The sequence below is a fragment of the Ascaphus truei genome, chromosome 9 (genome assembly GCF_040206685.1).
Source record: "Ascaphus truei isolate aAscTru1 chromosome 9, aAscTru1.hap1, whole genome shotgun sequence".
Taxonomy (NCBI): Eukaryota; Metazoa; Chordata; class Amphibia; order Anura; family Ascaphidae; genus Ascaphus; species Ascaphus truei.
In genome coordinates, this window is record NC_134491.1 from 6,768,062 (window position 1) to 6,791,717 (window position 23,656).

Sequence of the window (23,656 nt, forward strand, 5' to 3'; positions counted from 1 at the left end):
CATTGCACGCTCAATCATGCAAAGCGTCACATTGCACGCTCAATCATGCAAAGCGTCACATTGCACGCTCAACCAAAAAGCAAAGCGTCACGTTGCACGCTGAACCACCATGCAAAGTGTCACATTGCACGCTCAACCATCATGCAAAGTGTCACATTGCACGCTCAACCACCATGCAAAGTGTCACGTTGCACGCTGAACCACCTTGCAAAGTGTCACATTGCACGCTCAACCATCATGCAAAGTGTCACATTGCACGCTCAACCACCATGCAAAGCGTCACATTGCACACTCAACCACCATGCAAAGCGTCACATTGCACGCTCAACCACCGTGCAAAGCGTCACATTGCACGCTCAATCATGCAAAGCGTCACATTGCACGCTCAACCACCATGCAAAGCGTCACATTGCACGCTCAATCATGCAAAGCGTCACATTGCACGCTCAATCATGCAAAGCGTCACATTGCACGCTCAATCATGCAAAGCGTCACATTGCACGCTCAACCACCATGCAAAGCGTCACATTGCACACTCAACCAAAAAGCAAAGCGTCACATTGCGCGCTCAACCATCATGCAAAGTGTCACATTGCACGCTCAACCATCATGCAAAGTGTCACATTGCACGCTCAACCATCATGCAAAGCGTCACATTGCGCGCTCAACCACCATGCAAAGCGTCACATTGAACGCTCAACCAAAAAGCAAAGCGTCACATTGCACGCTCAACCACCATGCAAAGTGTCACATTGCACGCTCAACCATCATGCAAAGTGTCACATTGCACGCTCAACCATCATGCAAAGCGTCACATTGCGCGCTCAACCACCATGCAAAGCGTCACATTGAACGCTCAACCAAAAAGCAAAGCGTCACGTTGCACGCTCAACCATCATGCAAAGCGTCACATTGCACGCTCAACCATCATGCAATGCGCCACATTGCAATATATTTAACTTTACAATGTCTTCAAGCATCCCTTTCTCACTGTACCTTACCTACATTTCTGTTTTGTTTTTTTGTTTTTGTTTTTTTCCTGCTTAACCTCTGTTTTAGCTATAGAAACCTTTGTTAATCAGTATTGCTGACCTGAGGGAGAGAGGAGAAGTCTTGAAAGCTATTTCCGATATATATATATATAGTGACAGTCGGAGACTATCTACGTTAGGCTGCGTCCACGGTAAAGGCAATCATGCGAGAGTCGCGGTCAAAGAGAGGTTTGCATACTGTTAAAGGAATTGTATAGACTTTATGGAGAGAACAGTGGATTTGCTTTGCACTTACACGATCAACTCTTGTAATAGATGCAATGAAGCATCGTGCGCAGCCAGCGCAGCCAGCGCAGCCGCCTGGATAACACAAGGCATCATGCTGTGTTCGTATTATACTGTACTGAGTGGGAATTAATGATCTGTGTTTAATGCAAGTTTTCACTGAGACAAATCCATTTCTCACTCGTTAGGTTGAGCCGAACACCAAGCTGTTCCCAGCAGTCTTTCTACACCCGACCAGCACAAACCTCTTCGAGTTTGAACTTGGAAAATTAAAGGTACTTGTTTCTTAGTTTATGTGTGAAAATCTTCAACGGAGAAAACGCTTCCGGACAATGATGTGGTTACATCAAACATTCTCATTACTGTTCTTTTATTTTTCTAAATGTCTCCTCAGAAATCATATAACCTTAATGTAAAAAATTAAACATCAAAAACATCATTTTCCATGAGGAAACAGCAGCCACTTTACATACACCCAGAAGAAACGACATCTCTGGATTGTTTGAGCATATAATCCATTCTAATATAGTAAGATTATGTTTAAAAAGAGATCACAATGTCCATCGAGCTCAACCTTTTGTTCAATTCCTAGAGAGAATATTATATCTGTGGCGCTCCATACATACACAAATGGTGGCAAAAAGGATATATACAACCAGTAATGGTGGCTTCGTCAGGTCCAAAGGTAGCGCCACACGATAGCAGTGTTACATGAAAAAAATATAAGGAAATCACAGCATAATACTGTAAGATAAATATTCACAGCATATAGACTAATGACATGACAAACCAACAAATAACAAATGTCATGGGCTGAGAAACACTGGGTGACTGATATACAAATGAGCACATTTAATGTTAGACACAGAATATGAATAAAATACAAATTAAATACACAACATGTGTTAAAATACAATAAGTCCCACTGGAAATCTCCTGCTGTGGCTGAAATGACCACTTACCGGATGTTAGATGGTCACAGGCGATGGATAATTAGAGAGTATCCCCTCTCGTCTTGGTCAGATCAGCTCCGCTGCGCGTCACCCGGCATCAGGGGCGTGTTGGTGCTCCGTTGCCGTATCCGGGTGGGGCACCCCCCTGGCTCGCGTGGAAACGGCTCTCTGTGGCTCAGTCGGTTGGGGCTTGCAGATCGCAGCCGCAGATTCGCCGGGCAGTACCCGGAGCGCTGTGCAGATGGTGTCAGCAGATTCGTGGATGCTCCGATCGACAGGAGAAACAAGACAGACGTCAGCAAAAGTCAGCAGGGTGACCAGTGGTTCCCACGCGAGCAGGGGGCGCCCCACCCGGAAACGGCTACGGAGCAGCAACACGCACCTTATGCCGGGAGACGCGCAGCGGAGCTGATCTGACCAAGACGAGAGGGGATACTCTCTAATTATCCATCGCCTGTGACCATCTTACATCTGGTAAGTGGTCATTTCAGCCACAGCAGGAGATTTCCAGTGGGACTTATTGTATTTTAACACATGTTGTGTATTTAATTTGTATTTTATTCATATTCTGTGTCTAACATTAAATGTGCTCATTTGTATATCAGTCACCCAGTGTTTCTCAGCCCATGTCATTTGTTATTTGTTGGTTTGTCATGTCATTAGTCTATATGCTGTGAATATTTATCTTACAGTATTATGCTGGGATTTCCTTATATTTTTTCCATGTGACACTGCTATCGTGTGGCGCTACCTTTGGACCCAACGAAGCCACCATTACGGGTTGTATATATCCTTTTTACCACCATTTGTGTATGTATGGAGCGCCACAGATAGAGAAAATATGATATCAGTTGTCTCTGATTTGGGTTCAGAGTTATATCACAGGCAGCCAGCCTTTATTCCCAATTAGGAATAGCACGTCATTCATATCCATTTGGATTTAATTTGCACGTTAAGAAAGTTAGCGCTACCTTATTTGTTTTTCTTTTGTTCAATTCTACTTGGGCGAATCCTATATTTAAATTGAAAGGAAATGATGTGCACTGCATTGAAAGGTTTGTTAAGAGTGGATACGAAACGTTGTTAGTGAAGAAGTCAGTGCCAGTTTTCAGGCATTTCATCGTTGGATGTGAGCACGTGACCTGCATGTGGTTGAGGGGTTAATGCACAGCTTGCAAACTGGCCCACTTTTCACCTTCGCAAAGGTCCCTCAAATTAACAATATCTCCCCTCATACCATCTGTCACGAACAGCACACACGCGGGCACATGAGTTAGATAATGCAACCAGGGTTCAGACACATGGCTACTCTAGCCAACTCACCTTTCTCCTGCGCAAGATACTTTCAATGAGTTAATATTAACCCCTTACTCAATTGCAATCATATCTATACGCTTCCACCACCAGAGAAATGATGCAACCTTAACCTTCAAAAATCTGTTGTAGCAAAATGTGTCAGAAAATGTAAATACTCTCTCCAGAGCATGCAACAGTTCATTCAGAGCCCCAAAGCATTACTTATTTAAGAATTGTTTAATATATATATATATATATATATATAGAGAGAGAGAGAGAGACAGAAATACAGTACTTCAGATTACAGAAAAAGATAATTACAAGAACATACAGTTTCAGTAAATGCAGAAGAATTTCTTAAAATAACAGGCTAAAACAGAAATCCCTATACAGTACGTTACCATATATGTCATAGGTTTTTTTCCCCCAGGAGAGGTCACTGGCATAGAAATATGAAAATTCACATGTTTGGTCCAAAACACATCCCTGTTGAATTCTGATTTCATAGCTCCAGGGCAAGCCCTATATACCATTCTTTTCCCATTGAGAAGTACACAAGTACACCCCTGTCATAAATCAGCTGCTAGGTTGACAGGTTTTATGATAAAGAAAAAAAACTCTTAAATACGTGTAACTATTTGCATCAATATATAAACGCACTCATAACTTCCTTTCTCTAATATGCAAGTCATATCAATAGATTAAGGCAATTATGATGGACGTAACCAGACTAATTATGACCGTTTTGCTCCTAAATTTGAGTGACAGTTAGATATCGGTCAGTGGCACCTCTCATCCAAGTAGTGTGTGGTACGGGTTGACTTGTCGTTTTGCCGCGATTACAAATATGTAACCCTTATGATGCACAGTAGATAACGTCACATGATATTCTCATTGTTAATAAAGTCCCTCTTTGGTTGAATACTTTCTTAGTCACGCCCCCTGAACCATGCAGAACCTTCCAGAGAATGCCTTTGAAAGTAGCTCTAAAAGATCCTCTTTATAAAGCTGTCAAGAGAGCCATATCTTAATCCCATCTCTGGCAAAACAACGGCCCTTATCTCGAGACTATAAGCTCCATACAAAACATCATGTACTTTCAGTGGGCCATAAGTGATAATCCACCAATTAAATCTTATTTGAAGCTCTGGACAGACACAGGAAGAGTTTTGACCTGTCATAAACCCCATGTTTTGTATTTGTAAAATAAAGCTGTAGCTACATCAATCCCTGAAGCACCAGATTGATGAAAAGATTTAATATCTCATGATAATATCATGACGCCTCCTGCTCCCTGCTCTTAGCCCTCTAAGGCCTTGTCCAGGGTGGCGCTGAGCGGGCGCGCTCACGCTGGCCGCGATGAAACACATTGTGGCAATGTGTGTGGCCAGCGTGAGCAAGCGCCTGCACCAGCTCGGCGCTCAGAGCAAGCAAATTTGAATTTGCCGCTCGCAAGCTCGTCACTTCAGCGGTTCGCCCAATGAGGGCGAACCAGCTCCGTGACGTCATGGCTGCACCCCCAGGTGAGCGCGCGCCTAGCCGGCCACGAATCGCCCGGCCGCGCAGGGCGCAGCGCCAGCACACCCGTTCTCTGCCTGGCCGAGGCCTGATGTTTCACTTCTCACTTATTGTGCCTCTTTCCCTGATTCAGCTCAGACTCTTAGAATAAACTTGTGTGTTTGTGTCCCGGGGGGGGAAACAGAACACGATGCCCCTTTCTGCTGCAATATTTAAGAGTGAGGAGAGGAATCCAGTCCCGCAGTGCCCACCTCGCCTGGACGTGCAGACCATCACGCCCGTCCTCTGGAGTCGCATGCCAAACATCTTCCTGAACGTGGAGACAGATCGTGTGAGCGAACGGCACGGCTGGGTGGTGCAGTGCCTGGAGCCGCTGCAGATGATGGCGCTGCACATCCCGGAGGAGAACAGGTGCCTCTCTGAATAATGTCTGTGTCAGATCTGCAGCGTGTTCCGTCACATGTGCTGCTCCTTCCAGCACACACACAATGTATTCACATTTATTCCCTGCCACAGGAGCCTGCTCTGCAGTTTGTAGAGGAAAATGTAAAATCGAAGTCAGCTCAGTATAATGTTATTTTATGGGGGGGGAAATTATTGAGGCAGCATTTAATTTTTTTATTTATAATAATAATAATCAAAGTTTTAAGAGCCAAAGACATCGAGTCATGTGATGATTCTAACCAAATATTGTTTTTCATTGCCATGAGATTTTATGATTAAAATTATATTTCAAGCTCTAGTTCTGCTTATCAGGATACTTTGTGATTGTAACACAATGTAATACTTATAGTATCTTTATTTTATCCTTTGCTAATTCTAGCTGTTTATTACCTGGCCTCTGTTGCTGGTTAGTAGGTTCCTTAATAAATGTGACCCAAACACAAGATCAAAAGTAAAGATGATTTAAACGGGTGCATGTTTGTTTGACTTGGGGGTGTGAATGACACCTGATGGGCCTGAAAAGGTGGAGAAAACTATTATCTTTACATACCTAGAGCTGGAAGGATACAAAGTTCAGGCAGGTCAAGGATTGGCTGCAGTCACACTGGAAATTGTCCTTGGTCAGCTGGGAGACTCCCAGATACTTCGCTGAGAAATGTGTGCACTGTATGTATATTTTTATAACGCCAACAATATACGCAGAATTCACAAAAGAGACAATACAATTCAGGAAATTAATAAATATTAACAAAAACATAAAACCAGAGAATAGGAAAGGAAATCACTTCCCTGTAGAGCTTACAAGCTAAGCGGTGTGTTGGGAAACTTACAGAGACAGCCGGTGAATGAGTAAAGTGTAGTAGATGGCAGTGTTGGGCCACAATTGTTGATACTGTAGGTGTGACGGTGGGTGTGGGGCAGATACGTCTCCACATCCCAGTTTACGCCAACAGAAGAAATATCCCTCGCATACAGTATCTTCATAATAAAAGATTTTTGTCCAGTTTGCCAACAATGCATAATTCGTCCTTTCCTTCTCACTGTGTATGCAGATGCATTGACATCCTTGAGCTCTCTGAGCAGGAAGACTTGATGAAGTTCCACTATCATACCCTAAAGCTGTACTATGCGTTGTGTGCGCTGGGCAATAACCGCATAGCCCATGCCCTGTGTAGCCACATTGACCAGTCCCAGCTTCTCTACACCATCGATAACCAGTACTTACCGGGTCTTCTTCGCTCCGGATTCTATGATCTGCTCATCAGCATCTACCTGGAATCTGCCAAGGAGGGCAAGCTTATGATGAACAATGAGTTTATCATCCCCATCACGGATGAGATGAGGCAGATTCGGCTGTACCCCGACAAGTCCAAGAGGCATGGCCTGCCAGGGGTGGGGCGCAGCACCTGTCTGAAGTCCGATCTTCAATTTACGGCGCCCTGCTTTTTACTAACTGGAGAGGAACGACAGCAGCACGGGCCGCAGATACCTGTGGACATTCTGAAGTCCAAGGCCCTCGGCATGCTAACAGAGGCTGTGCAGAGCAGCGGGGACCACATTCGTGACCCTGTGGGGGGTAAAGCGGAATTCCACTTCGTACCAGTGCTGAAGCTGATCGCCACACTGCTCATCATGGGAGTCTTCGAGGACGAGGATGTCAGGCAGATCCTGCTACTCATCGACCCCAGCGTCTTTGGAGATCACACAGAAGAGGAGGAGGAGAACTGTGAGAAGGAGGAGGTGGCACAGGTTGAGGAAAAGGCTGTGGAGGCCGGAGAGAAAGCTACGAGAGATGCCAAGGTGCCTGCTAAAGGATTATTGCAGACACGACTCCCAGAGTCCGTCAAACTTCAGGTAACTCTCATTGGAATCTGCCTTCCTTGTATGTGGGAGTAGAAATGTGCAACAAAAAGACATTGAATAGGGCATATGTATTGTATAATACTGTATATTCGATTAATTATTTTGCCCCAGTTTTGCCTTGGTACATATGGGCGTAGATGTGTGTATGTGTGCATATACATCCGTGTGTGTGTGTGTGAGTACTGTATTTGTATGTATATCTATATTTATATATGTTGTATGTATAGTTGTTATACATATGTGTACATGTGTGTTTGTATATGTGGCAAGTCATTAGGACACTAATGGATGAATTTCTCAATCAAGGTTATAGCACCTCCCAGTTAGGAGCCTAAACTGTTTTAGCTACTATAGTATACTGTTAGGTATAGTATACTATAGTGTTAGGTATAGTATACTATAGCAGGGGTGCACAAACTGGGGGGGAGCAAGATAAAGAATATCACTTGTGAGCACATTCACATGTCTTACAGGTCTGCAACCCTGCCTTTCAACCATTCTCACCTAGCATACAGTGCTTCCACTGCAGCAAAGGATTCTGGGAAATGACATGCAAATGAGCACACCGTGTCACCTTTTGCCTGGAAAATCCATTCACATGGAGCCATTTAAGCAAATTGGTTGCAGACCTGTCTAAGACATGTGAATGTGCTCACAAGTGATATTCTTTATTGGCTATAGCGGTGGAGGTTTTCTGTTGCCTTTTTCACCCACCATAACTTAAAATGTGTATGGTAAACCTACCCAGCCTAGAAATATTGCAAAGCAAGTATACACCAACCTCACTCTGATGATACCCATCAAGGTTGAAACATGTCTGTGAGTAGTTTGACTTGCTTTGCTAGTCCAATGCTGTGTTTAAAAGTTGTGTGAATGGCGATGTATTTATTAAATGGGCTCCATGTGAATGGATATTCCAGGCAAAAGGTGACACATTGTGTGCTCATTTGCATGTCAATCCCAGAATCCCTTGCTGCAGTGGGAGCACTGTATGCTAGGTATATATGTGTGTGTGTGTGTGTGTGTATAGGGGGGTTATATGTATTGTTTTGTTATATGTATTGGGTAGGTGGGTTTTTTGAATGCATTTGTGGGGGTGGGAAGTTTTTTGTATGTATGTGGGGGTGGGAAGTTTTTTGTATGTATGTGGGGGTGGGAAGTTTTTTGTATGTATGTGGGGGTGGGAAATGTTTTTGTATGTATGGGGGTGGGAAGTTTTTTGTATGTATGTGGGGGTGGGAAGTTTTTTGTATGTATGTGGGGGTGGGAAGTTTTTTGTATGTATGTGGGGATGGGAAGTTTTTTGTATGTATGTGGGGGTGGGAAGTTTTTTGTATGTATGTGGGGGTGGGAAGTTTTTTGTATGTATGTGGGGATGGGAAGTTTTTTGTATGTATGTGGGGGTGGGAAGTTTTTTGTATGTATGTGGGGGTCGGAAGTTTTTTATATGTATGTGGGGGTGGGAAGTTTTTGTATGTATGTGGGGGTGGGAAGTTTTTTGTATGTATGTGGGGGTGGGAAGTTTTTTGCATTGGGGTGGGAAGTTTTTTGCATTGGGGTGGGAAGTTTTTTGGTATATATCTAGTGGGGGGAATTGACGGAGGGAGAGGTGAGAGGGGGTGAGTGAGGAAAAGAGGGAGTAAGAGTGAGACGCAGGGGAGAGAAATACATGGGAAAAGGGGGGGAAGAGAGGGGGCTCGTGAGGTGTGAAATGGGGGGCGGCTCGCAATATTATGGTATAGTATTCTGTAGTATACTATAGTGTTAGGTATAGTATTCTGTAGTATACTATAGTGTTAGGTATAGTATTCTGTAGTATACTATAGTGTTAGGTATAGTATTCTGTAGTATACTATAGTGTTAGGTATAGTATACTATAGAAGGGGGGCGGAAGATTTTTCAGGGGAGGCGCGGCGGTTGCGGAGGCCCCGCGCTCTTCCCCCAAGGCATTTAAATTAATGCCAGGGGATCGCGTGAAGTCTCTGCAACGTCCCTTACCTTGTCTTCGGTGACGCGTTGCCATGGCAACACGGCATCAAATGCCGCCGCTGGGTCACGTGATGTTACGTTGCCATGGCAACGAGATGTCAAGTGACCCTGCGGTGTCATTTGACGCCGAACACAAGGTAAGGCGGGGGGAGAGCAGGCAGGGGGGCGTAGCGGGGAAAGTTTGCACACCCCTGTACTATAGTATAGCGTTAGGTATAGTATAGTATAGCATAGTGTTAGGTATAGTGTACTATAGTATAGCGTTAGGTATAGTGTACTATAGTATAGCGTTAGGTATAGTATAGTATAGCATAGTGTTAGGTATAGTGTACTATAGCATAGTGTTAGGTATAGTATACTATAGCATAGTGTTAGGTATAGTATACTATAGCATAGTGTTAGGTATAGTATACTATAGCATAGTGTTAGGTATAGTATACTATAGCATAGTGTTAGGTATAGTATACTATAGCATAGTGTTAGGTATGGTATACTATAGCATAGTGTTAGGTATAGTGTTAGGTATAGTATACTATAGCATAGTGTTAGGTATAGTATACTATAGCATAGTGTTAGGTATAGTATACTATAGCATAGTGTTAGGTATAGTATACTATAGCATAGTGTTAGGTATGGTATACTATAGCATAGTGTTAGGTATAGTGTTAGGTATAGTATACTATAGCATAGTGTTAGGTATAGTATACTATAGCATAGTGTTAGGTATAGTATACTATAGCATAGTGTTAGGTATAGTATAGTATAGCATAGTGTTAGGTATGGTGTACTATAGCATAGTATAGTATAGTATAGTGTTAGGTATAGTATACTATAGCATAGTGTTAGGTATAGTATAGTATAGCATAGTGTTAGGTATAGTATACTATAGCATAGTGTTAGGTATAGTATACTATAGCATAGTGTTAGGTATGGTATACTATAGCATAGTGTTAGGTATAGTATACTATAGCATAGTGTTAGGTATAGTATACTATAGCATAGTGTTAGGTATAGTATACTATAGCATAGTGTTAGGTATAGTATACTATAGCATAGTGTTAGGTATAGTATAGTATAGCATAGTGTTAGGTATGGTGTACTATAGCATAGTGTTAGGTATAGTATAGTATAGCATAGTGTTAGGTATAGTATACTATAGCATAGTGTTAGGTATAATATACTATAGCATAGTGTTAGGTATAGTATAGCATAGTGTTAGGTATAGTGTACTATAGCATAGTGTTAGGTATAGTATACTATAGCATAGTGTTAGGTATAGTATACTATAGCATAGTGTTAGGTATAGTATAGTATAGCATAGTGTTAGGTATAGTATAGCATAGTGTTAGGTATAGTATAGTATAGCATAGTGTTAGGTATAGTATACTATAGCATAGTGTTAGGTATAGTATAGTATAGCATAGTGTTAGGTATAGTATAGTATAGCATAGTGTTAGGTATAGTATACTATAGCATAGTGTTAGGTATAGTATAGTATAGCATAGTGTTAGGTATAGTATACTATAGCATAGTGTTAGGTATAGTATACTATAGCATAGTGTTACTGCACCGACACACTTTATTCGAGCAAATACCCAGTATGTACCTGGCAGATACCTGGAATGCACCGCTCCTCACCTCTGACAAGCCCCGTTGCGTTTGCCTTCCCAGCCTGGGTTCATGCCTGGCTGACGGGCGGCTGATCTGTTAAATGATAATGATTAGGATTTAATAGGCTGCAATGCTTCGCGTGTCTACCAGATGGCATAAATTCATGGATTGTAATGCAGTATATATATATATATATATATATATATATATATATATATATATATATATATATACTGTGCAGTATTGCAGCCAGCGGGAATAAAATGCTTCAATCCCTGCTTGGAAAATACCTCAATGCACTCGGGCAGAAAACAGTCACAAACCTCAATACACCCGGGTATACCCGAATTCGTGGGACTAGCCGAGCTCGAATAAAGTGTGTCGCCAGTGTAGGTATAATATACTATAGCATAGTGTTAGGTATAGTATACTATAGCATAGTGTTAGGTATAGTGTACTATAGCATAGTGTTAGGTATAGTATAGTATAGCATAGTGTTAGGTATAGTGTACTATAGCATAGTGTTAGGTATAGTATAGTATAGTATAGTGTTAGGTATAGTATAGTATAGCATAGTGTTAGGTATAGTGCACTATAGCATAGTGTTAGGTATAGTATACTATAGCATAGTGTTAGGTATGGTATACTATAGCATAGTGTTAGGTATAATATACTATAGCATAGTGTTAGGTATAGTGTACTATAGCATAGTGTTAGGTATAGTATAGTATAGCATAGTGTTAGGTATAGTGTACTATAGCATAGTGTTAGGTATTGTAAATTAGGAATAACAATGGCAAACTGGCTGGCAGTTATATTTCTCCGGTGTTTGGTAAAGTGGTTGGCATACAGACAGCACCATCTTCTCTCGACAAGTATATTAAGCAATAATCTCCAGTTGTTTTTACCCAGTTGCATTATAACAACATTGGGTTAAGTGGTTGACATACAGATAGCGCCATCTTCATTTTGTCTACTCTGCTAGTGTTCTAGCCAATCATTATCGGTTGGTTGGTTGGTTGTCAGTAACATGAGGTTTACATTTGCAGCATTCAAGCAAAACTTGATTTCGCTTTTTGTTTTTTTCTTATTTACACTGGTAAATTTCAATAGTAAAATTTGTATGGTTATTGTCAAAAGACAATGTTGTGTATTTGTTGTACAGTTGTAACATGACTAAGGCAGATTCAGACCTTCTAATGCCTTTTGACATTGGCTGTACCCCTTACACTGGTGGAACGCAGCAGTTGACAACTAGGCCAACTGTGGATGTGAACTCCGTCTTGGTGACTGTGCACACACCTTGTTTTGCACACACCCTCAATTGGATTTAACAGAGTTTTCTTAAAAATGACAAGACTGTACAGGATATGTGGCCACTTCTGTCATTCTGACGTATGTACATCTTTATTTATATAGCGCCATCTATGTATATAGCTCTTCACAGCTGTAATATACGTGCAATAATAAGACATAATGGGAAAAGGTGGTTGACATAAGTAACATTTAGGAAAAGGAGTCCCTGCCCCGAACAGCTTACAGTCTAAGTGGTAAGTAGGAAGAACATACAGAGACAGTAGGAGGGTGTTCTGGTAAGTGCGTCTGCAAAGGGGCCAAGGTTGATGTATGAGGTGTAGAGTATCAGCCACGGAGCTACCCATATTTTCCGTTAAAGAGGTGTGTTTTAAGATGAGTCTTAAAGATGGATAGATAGGGTGCCATAGCATGAACAAAGCTGAATGACCTGCAACAGAGCCATCTTTGCCCTGCTATCAGCGCAAGAAAATTTTGTGACCAGGTGGATTCCACTTTCTTTACAGTATGTTACAGCGGTTTGTACAGCAGAAAGCCGAAACAAGCAATATCCAGCTACACAACATCTCATCATGTAGGGGGGGAGTATGACTTTTCTCACTCCATCACAGTGGAAACTTTGGCCTTTGTGTGAAGTGTTACAACATTGTGGCGTAGCCACATGGGAAGTGAGTTGTGAAAATACTTCACTCAGTTAAGTCCTACCCCTCTTCCAGATACTGAAATAACATTTAGAGAAGCAGGAGGAGAGTTTCATCAGGATACATTTATCAGATTTGTCAGCCTCGTCAACAACCTGTTTCATGCTTTTCAGGGTCAAGTGCATTTTAAAATCTCAACATTTTGTTTTAGCTACAATGCTAGATCCACGATTTCAAAACAAACGGCTCTCCTCTCTTTTGAGGCACGCTGAAAGGTTCCCTTGAAATATAGACTTGTTTCTTCCAAGGGTGCTCTATCCCATCTTCATTCGCCAACAAATTTAATTTGAAAGGTTCCCATCCATTGTTATTTGCTGGCCAAGGTAGACATAGTATTCAACTTCTAGCTCTGTTCCATTTATTTAGATCTTTGCAGAGTTGACACATTGGTTGAACATCACTTTGGTCTTGCTGATATATATGTAGGCCACATTCTTACTTGCTTCAGTGAGTTCTCCAGTTAGTTGCAGGAGGTCTTCTGAACTTGTGGCAAAAATGTCATGTAGGTGACTCAAATATTCACCATTGATTTGGATTCCTTTTTCTTCCTAATCTAATGTCTTGAACAGTTCTTCAAGTGTTGCTGTGAAAAGCTTTGGTAACATGGTGTCTCCCGGCCGCATTCCTTTGCTGATCCTTATTTTGCTTGTTTCTTCATATAATCTAATGGTTCATGGGGAATTCTCGTAAATGTTCTTTATAATATCAATGTACGGTTCTTCAACACTGTCTTCTTAATGCATCTAGGACCACTGAGGTGTAGACAGAATCAAATTTTTTCATAATGTACAAATCCTAAGTGGAGTAGTAGAAATATATGTGTCAGACGGCACTATCCTGGAGAATCATTAGTTCCCTGCAATACTCTTTTACGGTGCTACAGAGGGGAAAAAGAGGCCCTCTCCCCTCTTAAGAGTCACATATAAAAATAGAAGTTCCTGGCACTCAAAAGCAAAAAATCATAAGCGGAGAAGTAGATTGTATTCATTACTTTGGGAAATCACTTCTTCTACGACTTGGCTGTGGTCCTTTGCGTTGTATCCACTGCGGATTCACCCTTGTTCTCTAGGGTTGGTGAAGTCCAGGATCTGCTGCAGCCAATTAGTAAACATCTTGTGAGTGATTGGAAGTAGATGGATTGATTGGTTTGTAGTTCTTGAGGTGTGTCTCCTTTCTTGTGGCTGATGATAACTATGGCATTACTTCATTGTTCTGCAATTTTCCTATTCTTCAAGCAGATTCTTTCAAGATTTCAGTTGTGATTCCATCTTTCCTGGGAGCCTTCCCATTCTTCATAGATTTTGTTGCTTTTGCCACTTCTGGCAGGACGCGTGGTACATCATTGGTGCTTTCGTCTCGCTTGCCCTCTGCTGGATTTTGCTGTGTTATCTGTGTTCGCGTACAACACTCTTTATGATAAGTGCACAGTCTTTTATTGTTGATCCATCGTCTTGTTTGAGTGCAATGATTTGCTTCTTCCCAACCACAAATCGCTTCTTTGGCTTCTTTAAGCTTTTTTTGTAACTTCAGCAGTCTTCTTCACTGTATCCCACTGACATTTTCTTACATCTCAGTAATACCTTTGCCGATCGTCTTGCACAGCTGTGCATATTCATGTCTTATTCTTGCGTTTTAGGATTGCTTCGTTTCTTATCGTCCCTTCATTAAATATTTTGTCTCATCAGATATTTTCATCTCCTGTTTTTGTGGTAACGATTCCTCCAGTTGTTTCTTTACCGTTTATTAAAGTGTCCCCGTGTATTTACAGCAAGTTGAAGCGATTTTCAGTTCTAGTTCAAATTCTTGAGCTTATTGATGTTGATTGGTTTTGCCGTTCTCAAGTCTTGAGAGAAAAGCTCCACAGAGAGCCGAACATTAACCTGCTCTAAATTAAAAACATTTCATTTTTTGATTAAGACCTGCAGTCTCTATTTGTTTTATTATTATTTTTGCAGTTTGCAATTTGCACCCATGCAGTCTTTATAACTTTATTTTGGTGGCGTGCTGCTATACTTACGTGTGTGTGTGTGTGTGTGTGTGTATAACAAGACCAATAGATATAGAAAAAAGGTTTTATTTAAACACCTAACTTCATTTATTTAAACAGGATCAACGTTTTGGTCCTCTTGTCTTGAGAATGGTCCTTGATCCTGGTTATATAAAACCCTTTTTCTATGTGCTGTATATTGGTCCTGAGAGTGCCTGACTTCTACATTTTTATATAGACATATGCATAGATTTATATAGGTATAACTTTTATTCCTAAATCCTTCCAACTTCTCTTCTCCAGATGTGTGAGCTCCTCCATTACTTCTGTGACTGTGAGCTGAAGCACAGAGTGGAATCTATTGTTTCCTTCTCCGATAACTTTGTGTCGAAGCTCCAGTACAACCAGAAGTTCCGATACAACGAGCTGATGCTGGCCCTGAACATGTCGGCCGCTCTCACTGCCAAGAAGACCAGGGAGTTCCGCTCACCCCCTCAGGAGCAGGTAAGTGTGGCTGGGGGGAGAGTTTACAGGGGAACAGGAGCTCTTGGCTGGGAGTGATCAGCTTCCAATCACATTCTCTTATCTTTAAAGATTAACATGCTTCTGAATTTCCAACTGCAAGATGACTGTCCTTGCCCGGAGGAGATTCGAGATGAGCTGTACGAGTTCCATGAAGACCTTCTCATGCATTGTGGTAATTATACCCTGACAGAAAAATGTGTGTGGGCACTCTTGTACCCTTAAGATTGGGTTGACTTTGAGCGTTATTTTTTTTTCTATATATAATAGTGTGTGTGTGTGTGTGTGTGTGTGTGTGTGTGTGTGTGTGTGTGTGTGTGTGTGTGTGTGTGTGTGTGTGTGTGTGTGTGTGTGTGTGTGTGTGTGTGTGTGTGTGTGTGTGTGTGGTATTTACATGCTTTTGTGTTAGTAAATCCAAATTTGGGACTTAATTATTGTTTTTTAGACAATGATGCTAGGTTTTTTGTTTTAATATAAACAATGTTTAAGTGAAATTCTAGTGTGTGAAGTAGATGTTTTAAATTGTATTAAAAGATGCATTCAAATTTTCTGTTTAATTTCAAAATTTGTATACGTTTTGGATTTTTTTTTGTTTTATGTCCTTACCCAGCATCTAAACTATGCACAAGTCTCAGTTACAGCAGTTACAGCAGCAGTTACAGCAGCAGTTACAGCAGTAGTTGCAGTAGTTACAGCAGTTGCAGCAGTTGCAGCAGTTGCAGCCGTTGCAGCCGTTGCAGTAGTTGCAGCAGTTACAGCAGTTACAGCAGGAGTTACAGCAGTTACAGCAGCAGTTACAGCAGCAGTTGCAGCAGTTACAGCAGTTACAGCAGTAGTTGCAGCAGTAGTTGCAGCAGTAGCTGCAGCAGTAGCTGCAGCAGTTGCAGCAGTTGCAGGAGTTGCAGCAGTAGCTGCAGCAGCTGCAGCAGTTGCAGTAGTTGCAGTAGTTATAGTAGAGCGTATCATTCACCGTCACTCTTTCCTGGTTGGGGTGTAGGTATTCCACTAGAAGAGGAGGAAGGGGAAGAGGAGGATACTTCATGGACTGGCCGGCTCAGAACCTTAGTGTACAAAATTAAAGGCCGATCCAATACAGAAGAACAGGATCCAGCAGAGGAGGAAGAGAAATCTCCCAGTAAGTAACGTGTGCCTGGAACTATGCTGGGGGTTATCCCTGACAATGATACAGGGCCGTCTTTACCAAGCAGTCTTCTGCCATAAGAAACCTTCCATTGCAGGAAGGTATTTAATGGCAGAGGATTGCTTAGCTTGCCAAAACGAAGAATTGGTAATACAGGTATTCACAATATTGTGTTGTACAGGCATACCCCGCATTAACATACGCAATGGGACCGGAGCATGTATGTAAAGCGAAAATGTACTTAATGTGAATCACTACCTTTTTCCCACTTATCGATGCATGTACTGTACTGTAATCACCATATACGGGCATAAATGATGTAAATAACACATGTGTAACAGGCTCTATAGTCTCCCCACTTGCTCACAGCTTCGGTACAGGTAGGGAGCCGGTATTGCTGTTCAGGACGTGCTGACGGGCGCATGCGTGAGCTGCCGTTTTCCTATTGAGCAATATGTACTTACTCGCGAGTGTACTTAAAGTGAGTGTCCTTAAACCGGGGTATGCCTGTATGTCTTTATTTATATAGCGCCAAAAGTGTACTCAGCACGTCACAAAGAATACAGTACAGGGAATTATAATAATACTATAAGTGTTGCAAAATCAGACAATAGGAAAGGAAAACCCTGCCCCGAAGAGCTTACAATCTAAGAGGTTTGATGGGGAACTTACAGAGACGGCCAGTGAGGGCGTCCATAGTTTATTGAAACAGGACCAACGTTTCAATGGCACATGTATCCCGTTTTAATAAACCTTGACACCCATTATAAGTCCTGTGCGTGCCTGTGTTCTTCATTCTTCATTTGGCCAGCTGCTCTTTCTTCCCATTTCACCCAGGCATATATATTTCTTCTTGCTACCTGACCGTGAGTGACCTTCACTAAAATGTTATTAGAAGACAGCTTAGTAAATGTGGACCTAAACCTGACCCTGCAGGAGAGACTTGCAGTTTTGGGAGGGAGCTCGCACCCCAGAATATTGTATGTTGCTCCCCGCTCTGCGCACGTTTCCCTGCTGAGATCTATGAAATGTAGATGCAGTTGTACAATGTTTCCTCCAAGAATTGCCAAGATTTGTTGCAAAGGTGTAACTGAAGTCCCTAAATTAGGATATGACTGTGAATATATAAGGTATGCAATTGGTTAATGGAAAGAAGTGAGGTGTTTATAGTGATGTAAGCCCCTCAACATCACACCTCTTGGTGACTGTAGTTATTGGCGACGTGTTGCTGGGTTTAGGACATATGACACTAAAGGTAATCCTTTACGATCTCCGCTAATATTCAAAAGTAAACGTAACTAAAAATCACAGTATGTTATAAGAGTGACACTGAGCCCTTCCAAGCTCTCATGTTCTTTCTCCATGAGCCCACAGATCCTGATCCCTGCTGTCCCACCATTACTAATTCTAAGCCCAGTGCAAGGAGTCACATTTCAATACTGCAAGACATTCGGTGCAGAAACATTGCCACGTGCTTATAGCACAGAGGACACGGCTGCCACCTGTTTGTACCCTGAAAGTGTCCGCAGAGCGATACATTAGACACCATGGGCTAGATTTATTCTTTCGGTTACATAAATGGGTACTTCAGTATTAGGTGATACCTTTTTTATGTGGACTAACAATTGATACTATAAGACAAGCTCTCAAGGGTTCTCCTCTCTTCCTGAGGTCAGCAATACTGATTTACACAGATTCCATGAGCGTAACACAGACATAAAAAAAGAAAAACAAGATAGCAACTAAGGCAGATGAATCAGAGAAGGAATAACCAGAAAGGGCAATAAATGGATGTAAGGGACAGTGAGACACGGGACCGTACATCCATCAGCAGTGTGCAAGGGGCGGGATGCAGGAGGGGTGCGGCAGGAGGAGGTGCAGGGGGGGGGGAATGGTGGTTCCTTGTAAAATTCACAAAGCCTCGGAGAAATATGAAGAAAAAAAATGATGGCAGTGAATTAAAACTCCCATATCAGCATTAAGTCCTCTTGTTTTAGTGCCAAAGAGTATTATCATTTTGAGTTAAAAAAAAAAATCCGTTCTTGATGCTTTTAAACATTTCATTGAGGATTTGGATTTTTAAGTCATTTATGGAATGATCTGACAAACCTTACAAATATTACAGATACATTGATGATCTGTTTATAATATGGACAGAGGGCAAAGAAAATATCAAACAATTTTAAGAGTCCTTGAATTCATTCCACTCATCAATTAAGCTCAAAATAGATTATTAAGCGAACCTAGTGATCTTTTTAGATACCACGGTAACACTGAAGAATGGCAAACTACACACATCTGTATACAAGAAACCCACAGACAGATGTAGCTACCTCTATAACTCCAGCTTCCATCCCACTCATACAAAACGAACCATCACACACAGCCAGGCTATAAGATATAAGATATCACTACATATGCTCTGACACTAAAGACAGAAACAGACACCTCACAACCCTGACTGAATCATTAAGACTAAAGGGATATAAGCCAAAGATTATTGCCACAACAATCTCATCTGCACTTAAAGCCCAACGAGAACACCTGCTCCAATACAAGAAGACAAAAACAAGCACACGTATACCACTAGTGGCCACATACAGCCCGGCCTTGAAGGGCATGCAAAAAATAATCAAAGATTTGCAACCTATGCTGGCAGAGGATGAAACATTAAAAGACATGTTCCCCAAACCTCTTATCCTTGCATTCGGGCAACCGCCAAACCCCAGACAGAAGTTACAGTAGTCGGCAGAAAACGTCATAACGAACTGAAGGACACTGTTAATGGCTGTTCAGGCCCAAGCACAACTCAATCCCATATATCAAGCAAAGGAACCTTCTTACTTGCTGAAGTGTTTATTTAGGGGCAACAACATACAAATAAAAAGGGGGGAAAGGTACTGAGGGAACACTGGGGCATGGGAGCAATGAAGGGAAAGGGGAGCTATGAGAGCAGTGGGATAAATGCAGGATATAGGGATAGTTAAAAAATCTGTACCAGATATAGGAGAGATGACTGCTCTAGATGGCTGCTGGTACTAAAAGACAGCATGCTGGTCTGGGCTGATGGGAACTGGCTTAAGCCAAGAGATGTACCCTCCAATAGTCCTACTCGCAATGCTGGGGAGTATAAAAGGCAAAATACAAATCCGTGGCAATCCTGATGCTCTTGATAATATAGAGCAAGGGAGCGCAATATTTTTTCCCTGCGCCCCCCTCCCGGCTGTTCCCCTCTCTCCGCACTCCCCCCCCCCCTCTTACCTCAGCTCCGGCGTCATGAAGATGCTTTGCCATGGCGACGCGTCTCCGGAGCCAAGTTAAGTGCAGTTTACAGAGGCCTTCGCCGCTTCCCCGGCGCTTAATTTAAGTGCGCCCCCGCAGAATTCTCGCGCCCCCCTGTTTGAGCACCGCTGATATAGTGGATGAACCGGCGATGTGTTCATGTGAAGGAAAGAAACAACAATAGTGTAGATGGTAACAGCAATATTTTACCACATGTAATCTCCAAAATCAAGGCTTACATCAGCTCAGATCAATACAGGCAGTGTTTCTCTTCCTCCCCCTGTGTGGCCGAACCTGGAAATTGTGAACCGAAAGTGACATCACAAGAAGTGACGTTACGGGACCCACGGACGTGTAGGCGAGGGGTGGATGTCGAGCGGACGGTGAGACTGCAGCTTACCAAGCCCCCAAGACATCACATACACCAATGCCTGTATTTATCTGAGCTGATGTTAGCCTTGATTTTGGAGATTACATGTGGTAAAATACTGCTGTTACCATCTACACTATTGTTGTGTTTTTTTCCTTCACATGAGCACATCGCCGGTTCACCGACTATATTATCAAGAGCATCAGGATTGCCACTGATTTGGATTTTGCCTTTTATACCCCCCAGCATTGTGAGTAGGACTGTTGGAGGGTATTTCTTTTGTATACACCATTGCACTGATGTTCCTACTCGATATAGTTTTCATTATCTTTGTACAGTCCCCCGCTCCTCTTGTTTTTGGAGAGAACGTTGTGCAGAAGACTATTGAACATTCTTACAAGGGTTGAGTGGAGGAGTACCTTGTTTATATTTATATTCATCACTTTATTGCACTGTTTTTGGTCACTTGTTTTTTGCACATATTTATTCACTGTGCACTATCACTGTGCACTATCACTGTGAGCGTTTTGAGCGCCACCTATTGTTTTGTTGCTATTATGAAGCCAAGAGAAACCACAAGGGGTCGCAGCATTGTTACAACTATACTGAGCAGCAATAGCTGCCTCAGAACAGGGAAACAAACATGTAGAGAGGTTCCAGGATAATGACACAAGACCTTGTAATATGACACGCTGCAAACTTTGCAAGCACATATGCCAAGATCCCACAGCCAGTCACAAACATAGAACATTCAATGTTAAAGGAACATTATGCTGTACATCCAGGAATGTGGTATATAGGATTAAATGCAGCAAATGTGACTAAGGGATTCTACATTGCTGAAACCAGCCAAAAACGTCAAACCAACACGAAACTACACAGACACACAATAACACACCATGAAGAAGGAAGACATTGCATTCCAGTGGGACACCATTTCTCACAGCCAGATCGTTCCATACATTATTTAAACATCAAAATCCTCAATGGAATGTTTTAAAGCATCAAGAAAGAAAACATTTGAACTCAAAATGATAATACACTTTGGCACTAAAACAAGAGGACTTAATGCTGATATGGGAGTTTTAACCACTGCCATAATTGTTGGTAGTGTTTCTCCCTGCCTCAGTGAATTTTACAATGAACCACCTCGCCCCCCCGCACCCCCACTCGGCTGCACACTGCTGATGGATGTATGGTCCGTATCTCACTGTCCCTTTCATCCATTTATTGCCCTTTCTGTTTATTACTTCTCTGCATCATCTGCCTTAGTTGGCTATCTTGTTTTTCTTTTTTTACATCATGGAATCTGTGTAAATCAGTATCCACGACATGAAGAAGAGAGGAGAACTCTTGAAAGCTTGTCTTATAGTATCTACTGTTAGTTCCAATAAAAAAGTATCACCAAATACTGAAGCACTCATTTACAGTACTCTGCACTATTGCAACTGGACTAGCATGGCTATTTCTACTTAATTCATGATGACTACATCATTCAAATACACCGTTATTTTCTTTCCCCCCCAGTGGCGTGTAAACTGCTCTTTGTGCCATGTTAATGCCCAGCAATTCCCTCTGTACCATCGTACACTCCCCTTATCACAGATACCAACTTTTCAAGATGATGGACATACGGAAAATCTATCTCTCTTCACCCCTTCCTTCCAATGCCTCCAATACAGCATTATTTATGGTTTATTCTTGAATAGCCGTGAAATACACACAGCAATTTACAATGTAAATTAGGAAAGACTACCCCTGATCCAGCCAGCTTTTAGTGTAGCAGTAAAACAGAAGATATAGGGGCTTATTCTGTAAAGTGTGATAGCGCAGATGACGTGATATTGCATGAAAAGTCTCATTGACGTTAACAATGCTTTTCCTGCGATAGCACGTAATCTGAGTTTATCACACTTTACAGAATAAGGGCCATAGAGTTGAAAGAGGACAACAAGATCCAAGCGCAAATACCGTTATTAGGATAAAAAGCAAGTGAACACACTTGTGAAGATGAAATGGTAAAAAACGGAAAGAGTATAAATACAATCCTTTGATGGGTGCTGCCCCTAGGATGGATTCAGTCCAGGTCCATAGGAATGATGAAAGCAGAGGGCCAGAAGCGCACTCACTTCCAGGGATAGAACATTGGGGGGAAAATACACATATAGTGCAACAGAGTATGATAACAATGTATTCAACAGTATTAATAACCAGCAGTGTGATATATATTTCAGTAACATTTGATGTGAGTAACACATGCTTATTTAGAGTGACCACCTCAACGATGATTTTTGGTGTTCGTCAAGGAAGTGGGGAGGAGAATCCCATGTCTTGAAACAGAGGACACAAAATACAGTGCAGATTGCTTTATAACAGGTTATATTAAAAAAGTAATAAAACTCACAAACGTGATTTGGGGCGTGAGCATTGGGACCACCCTGGGTCAAATAGTGATGAAAGTCCAGCACTCCCTCCATCTCTGGGGATCCACCCATGGTGGCCGTCCACAGTGCAGTTTCCAGAGAAAAAGGAGGGCTCAATCTCCTGCAGGAAGTTCCTCACAGCACACCAATTGCTCAAGCAGTCCTCCTTTGGTTTGTGATGTTTTACCCTACGCGTTTCATTCTTAAAAGAACTTCCTCAGGGAGGAACTTCCTGCAGGAGATTGAGCCCTCCTTTTTCCCTGGAAACTGCACTGTGGACGGCCGCCATTTAAAACAGCCCTTTGAGTTTTCCGCTCTTGAAGCTGTCTCTCTGCCCTTTTCCCACTCAATGGTGTTGCTAGTTCAGCCTCTTTGGGATTAAGTTGCAAATCCATATCGACTTCCAGAGAATGTGTCATCTTTTCAGCTTCATCAGCTAAGGATTCTTCTGGTTTTGATTCAGCACGTGTACCTTCTTTTGTTGCCTGTTGGGTGGCTGAAGGTTTTGCTAGTGCTTGTTTAGGTGGTTCAAATTTTGCAACCTTGTCCTTCAGACGAGCGGTATTCCCAGCTCTCACTGTACCGTTGTCTTCATGGGTTTTTGTGGCTGTGGGATACTGACGCTTAGTCAGGGTCAATAATTGTCCTTGTAGGACTGTAATCTCATCCGCGAGAGATCCCTGTTTTTTGAGTGCGTCTTGCAAGTCTCTTCTCAGGGAATTTATCTGCACGCTTTGCTTTCTCTGAGCTTGCTTCTACATTTTTATTGCATTGTGAAGCACTATGAATTTCTTTGCTCGGGCCACAGTTACTTGTTTTAGTTTCTGGACCTTCTTGTGCTCCCTTTTGTGCCGTGTCACCTGGGTTCTAAGCTTGGCCTCTAGCGATGCTTTGGTGACGCTCAGGGTAGCCTTCAGTTTCTGATGCTGCTTTGCGGGGACATACTGGGTCATCAGACGTTCCTG

The 23,656-nt window shown here is 42.2% G+C and overlaps 1 protein-coding gene across 10 annotated transcripts in view; it reads left to right on the top strand.

The window, feature by feature from the left end:
- RYR3 (ryanodine receptor 3) overlaps positions 1-23,656 on the top strand; it is a 488,303-nt gene that overhangs the window by 248,571 nt on the left and 216,076 nt on the right. For all 10 annotated transcript variants that reach the window (XM_075613258.1, XM_075613259.1, XM_075613261.1 and 7 more), the window contains 6 exons: positions 1,466-1,552; positions 5,229-5,455; positions 6,541-7,342; positions 15,257-15,457; positions 15,548-15,650; positions 16,473-16,610. In XM_075613258.1, the coding sequence (XP_075469373.1) occupies positions 1,466-1,552; positions 5,229-5,455; positions 6,541-7,342; positions 15,257-15,457; positions 15,548-15,650; positions 16,473-16,610 (1,558 nt within the window). The remainder of the gene's footprint in view (positions 1-1,465; positions 1,553-5,228; positions 5,456-6,540; positions 7,343-15,256; positions 15,458-15,547; positions 15,651-16,472; positions 16,611-23,656) is intronic.